Below are 5326 nucleotides of genomic sequence, written 5' to 3'. Positions count from 1 at the left end.
CGCCCAGCGCCCGTCGCCCCCCCGGGGCACAGCCAGCTCCAGCAGGGCAAAGCGAGGGGGCACGTGGGCGTCTGGCCCCGGGCGGGGGCAGCCCCCATCCCAGGAGCCGTGCTGCGCTGGCCGTGGCCCAGCTCCCACGCGTGCGGGGACAACCCAGTCGGGGCAGGATGGGACTCCAGCACAGCACAGCCCAGCCCAGCTGGGCCAGGAGGCCATGCAGCCACCCAGCCAGTTATTTTTAAATCCCAAACCCTCTCCACTGCTGTCATTTCCTTATCCCCTCCTGCATGTCCTGGAGGCTGGCCTGGCCGCGGAGGCCCCACCCCTGCTGCCCAGGGCCTCCCAGCCCAGCAGCCTGCCTGGACTGGGGAGAAGGGGGCCAAGTGCCCACCCTGCCCCGCTGGAAGCCACGGAGCCTGGGCAGCGGCTGCAGGCAGGGTCTGGCTGCCCAGGCTGCGCCGTCACCTGCAGGGCTGGGAAGGGCTGTGGGAACACGAGGGAGAGGACATCTCGTCCTCCGCCACCCCAGGCTGCTGCAGAACAGTTTGGTTGCAGTTAACAAACCCTGCCGAGCTTATCAGAGCTCTGCAGATGTGCTGCCTCCCAGGCCAGCCACGCAGCCGGCCGGAGCCGAGCAGGGGAGGAAAGGTGCACCCGGCTGGCCAGCACCCTCAGCCTGGGGGCAGCAAGTCTGTGCTGTGGCTCTCCGAGTTACACGCTTCACTCAGAAGCCCCCCTGTGCTCCATGGGGTGAGGGAAACGCATCCCGGCACCTGGAGCCGGGCCCGCACCACCCCTGCTCAGGGGAAACCGCATGCCAGCAGGCCAAGCCCCTGCCCACCGAAGGGGAATCGCCCCGCTGCACAGGGCTCCCCCCGCGGCACAGCCCCCCGTGCACCAGCTGTGCCCTGGGCAGGGAAGGGAACAGACTGGGCTGGTGGCAGCCCAGCCCTGGTGGCACAGGACAGCAAGAGCCAAACACTTGCGTCCACGGCTCCATCACCAGGGGATGCTCACAGCACGCCGGCACACGTCAGTCCCCAGGGACGGGGCAGGCAAAGCCCCCGCTGCAAGCGCAGGACCCCCGTTCCTCTCTGTGTGCAACCCCCAGACCTTGGACCGTGGTGGGGAGCAAGCTTGCAGCAGGGGACAATGCGGCGTGCAAATCAACCCCACGCCAGCTGGTGTTATCCAGGGAAGTTGCAGAGCATGCTGCCGACTTGAGATGTGGTGCTTGTGACGTGGGGCCGCGCTCCCTGGCACCGGTGGCAGCCGGGCCCTCCTCCTGCCCTGGGCCGACAGAGGAAAAGCCAGGACTCAGCCTGCAGCTCCGCACCCCTTCCCCGTGAGGCACAGCTGGCTGCAGAGCTGCAGCCCTGCTTGTTAGGGCAGCATCACGCCTCCAGCACCACCAGTCACTGGGGACAGACCCAGACCAGTTCTCCACAGCACACCGTGTCCACCCAGTGCCGCCTGGGACGCCCAGCAGCTCAGAGCATTTGGGGAGGTGCCATGGTGAAAAGCCTTTGCACCGGGCTGGCAGAGGGGGAAGCGAGCTGCAGGCTTGCTGCCCTCCCCCAGCACCCCTCACCCCTCCAGGGGTAAGGACAGAGCTCCGATTGTTCCTGCAAGCAGATCGTGGCTCTGCCTGGTCATCCGACTGGATTAGGTCTGCACAGGCACTGCGGTGGCAGCCAGGAGCCGGCCAGCCCACACGCTTCCACCCTAATCCCCAAGTCCCTGTCCTCAGCAAGGGCAGAGCCGCCCCCCAGCCCCGAGCATCCCCGGGGCGGGCTGTGCCGATCCCAGGGGAGCAGTGCCAGCTCACCGCTCCTGCCCTGACCTCCTGCCACCGCTCGTGGCCACCTCGGCCAGCCCCGGGGCCAGCAGGCTGCCTGTGCACCCGCCTGCATCCCCAGGAGCAGGGTGATGTGCCGGGCGGCAGCAGGGGCTAGTGGGGACCTGCAGCCCAGCAGTGTGGGAGGTAAGAGCAGTCCCCCCTGGGCTGGTGCTGCTGGGGGACTGCCCGCCCACCCCGGCTCCGCAGGCAGTGCTGGAGCAGGGAGTACGCCAGGACAGCACGCCTCTGAGGACAGTGTCCAGACCCCACGCTGAGGCCAGGATCCTCTCAGATAAGGACCCTGGGGGCCTCTCACTGGGGCACTGCCAGAAGCACCAGTCCCCCCCCTTCCAGGCTGGCTGCCACAGCCTGTCCCAGCGGCACGCTCCCCCCAGGAACAGCAGCCCAGAAACCTCCCAGGAGGGAAAGCCCGGCTCCTTCCAGCCCTGCTCTTCCCACCGGGCCGCCACGGCCCCTCTGCGGGAGCAGGCTGCCCAGGCCAGCCAAGCCTCGTCCCACAGCACAGACACCGGGATGGGCTCCAGAACCGGAGAAAATGTGCCCAGACCAGCAGCTCCTGCCGCAGCTCAAGCTGCCACAGCCTGCGGGGCTCCGACTGCAGGTGCTGCCTCGCTGCTGCTCTGCCGGCAGCTCAGCAGGCTGGGAGAGCCGGGAGGTGCCAGCCTCCGGCACAGAGCGAGTGGCACGGGGAGAAGGTGGGCGCCGCCGGGCAGAGCTGGCACAGAACCTGCATGGCTCGCAGGGAGGGACCTCAAACAGTCCCCAAGCCACAGGGCCCTGCACGTCTCTGCGCTGCAGCCCCGGGGCCTGATGGGCACCCCGGGGGCTGCCGGAGACACGGCCGCAGAGCCCAGTGCCCTCAGCCCTGGCGGCTGGGCCTGGGACCTAGCACCACGGCGTGACAGGGAGCGCCGCCAGTAGCGGGCTGATGGCACCTCAGCCCTGTCACCCCCCAGGGGTCTCAGCAGAGACCCAGCCCAGCAGGACACATCCTGCGCCACTCTCCCGGTCCCCTCCGCACAGCAGCGGCCCTGGCCTGACACATCCTTTGCCCTGACATGGGCTCTAAGACACTTCCATGCAGACAGCACCTGCGTGAGGCGGCTCCTTTGTCCCCGCAGCCCACGTGCCTGGCCCCAGCCCCCACAAATCGCCCTCCCCTGGCACGAGCCCCAGAGGACTTGGGGGTCCCTGTCCCCAGAGCTCCGCGTACCCAGTGCCCCACGCAGGGCTCCTTTCGGGTGGCAGGACAGGGCCCCCGCTGGCTCCAGCGGCAGCCACCTTCCCCGCCCGCCCCGGCAGCTGCTCACAGCGAGGTCCTGACACCACAGCCATGAGTTGTGCAATTTCCTCTGGGATTTTGCCCCTTGCTTCCTTCCTGCAGAGGCAGCCCAGCCCGGCCCAGCGGCAGTGCCCCGCTCTCGGAGAAACAGAGTCCCGGGCACGTGGGCAGCCCAGCGGGGGCTGGCAGAGCCATGTGGGCTCTGCTCCGCCAGCACCAGCCTCACCTCACCGGAGCAGGGTGAGTCTAGCTCTCCGTGCCTGCATGGGGGCCCAGGGGCATCCCTCTGGGCCAGCCCTGCTGCACCCGCTCCCGTGGGATCCCCTTGGCCCCTGCTTTGGTCACGGACCTGTGCTGGCACCAGCTCCATTGCCAAAACCCCCACCTGCCACCAGCCCAGGGGCCAGTGCCCTGCCCACGGTGCAGGGCCAGGAAAAACCCCATGGACCAGCCCGTGCCGAGAGTGGGGGGCAGTTGGCATTGTGCTACAACATCAGCATCAAGGAGTGCTGGCCTGCAAGAAGCAGCCTGCCAACAGAGACGTATCCTGCCCACAGCACCGCGCTGGCAAGCCCCGCTGCTCTCGGCCAAGGCCTGGCTTTCACGCTGATGCCTCGGGAGCCAGACCTGCACGCACCCTTACTACCAACAAGCATATGGCCCGCAGCTGGCCAGGGAAGGCGGAGATGGGTGCCTGGGGCCTGGAGCACAGCGGAGCTGCACCCTGCCAAGGCTGCTGGGAGGAGAGTGCTGCAGAGCTCCTCGCACTGGTGACAAGGCTCGGGAACAGCTGGGACCACAGGGGACACAAGGGACCCCAGTTCCTTCACCACCACCCCGTTCTCCCCGCCCTGCTGCCAGGAGGGTGACAGAGGCACTGGCCCGGCACAGCCGCGTGCACGGCCCCATCCCTCCACTGGCTGAGGCCGAGAGGGGCAGGGACCTGCTGACACACCTTCTGCGAAGGGCAGCTTAGGGCCAAGGACACGCGGCTGCTGTCAGACTGCCTGCTCTGGGGACACCCAGGAGGTGCTGCGGCCGCCCTAGCTGAGCCGAGACCGTGCCGTGCTGGGGCAGCTCGCTGCGGGGAGCACTGTTGGGAACTGGGAGCCCTCCCCTCCTCCACCAATGCACAGCACTCCCAATTTTCTCACGCTGGGATGGGCTTTTCCTCCTTCCCCCTCCAGCAGGCAGAGCGTGCCATGCCATGCCGTGCCATGCCACCAGCCCATCCCATGGGGGGAGGCCCCGGATCCATCCAGCTAATTACCACCCTTGAGTCAATGCAGCGGATGCTGGAAGCTGCAGTCAATGGGCGCAAATGCAGTGGCCCTGCTGCCAGAAAGAGCAGCCCCTGACCCAGCCCCCGGGCCAAGCCCAGCACCCACCCAGACTGCAGCAAAGCCACCACCTCCACAGGGAGAGGGAAGCCAGGGACTTACCGGGCCCAGGTTGAGGAATCCATGCTTCCTGGCCAGCCTGTCGGCCTCCCGGGGCCCCGCAGGGACAAGCACGGCCCAGGTGTTGGTGTAAATATGCTGGGCCAGCACCTCCTGGGCCAGGAGAGTGAGGGCAACCACCAGAGTCCAGAGCAGGAGCAGCGAGCAGGGCCTCAGATCCATCAGCGTATCGGGGTTCCTCTAGCTGGGGAGCAGGAGGGTCCCGGGAGCGGCGTGTCCAGCGGCCTCCCCCGCCCCCCTGCGTCAGCACCCCGAGGCGCGCCGGCTCCTCTGCCCCACTGGCCCCCGCTCAGCCCAAGAGAGCATGGGGACGAGCCCGTGACAGCCGGGCTCGAGGGCAGCAGCAGGACCAGACCGTCCCGGACAGCAGCAGGATCTGCAGAGAGATGGAAGAGTGGTCAGGCCCCGGGCAAAAGCCACCACCAGCACAGGGAGAGGGAAGCCAGGGACTTACCGGGCCCAGGTTGAGGAATCCATGCTTCCTGGCCAGCCTGTCGGCCTCCCGGGGCCCCGCAGGGACAAGCACGGCCCAGGTGTTGGTGTAAATATGCTGGGCCAGCACCTCCTGGGCCAGGAGAGTGAGGGCAACCACCAGAGTCCAGAGCAGGAGCAGCGAGCAGGGCCTCAGATCCATCAGCGTATCGGGGTTCCTCTAGCTGGGGAGCAGGAGGGTCCCGGGAGCGGCGTGTCCAGCGGCCTCCCTGCGTCAGCACCCCGAGGCAC

The 5326-nt window shown here is 68.1% G+C and overlaps 1 protein-coding gene across 1 annotated transcript in view; it reads right to left on the bottom strand.

The window, feature by feature from the left end:
* FURIN (furin, paired basic amino acid cleaving enzyme) overlaps positions 1 to 4997 on the bottom strand; it is a 13104-nt gene extending 8107 nt beyond the window's left edge. Inside the window, 1 exon segment of the mRNA XM_035893983.1 lies at positions 4586 to 4997. Coding sequence (XP_035749876.1) covers positions 4586 to 4765 — 180 coding nt within the window. The 5' untranslated portion in view covers positions 4766 to 4997.
* Positions 4998 to 5326: the final 329 nt, after the last annotated feature.

Source organism: Egretta garzetta, unplaced genomic scaffold, assembly GCF_000687185.1.
Source record: "Egretta garzetta isolate BGI_Z169 unplaced genomic scaffold, ASM68718v1 scaffold975, whole genome shotgun sequence".
NCBI lineage: Eukaryota > Metazoa > Chordata > Aves > Pelecaniformes > Ardeidae > Egretta > Egretta garzetta.
This window is presented reverse-complemented; position numbering and strand designations above follow the sequence as displayed.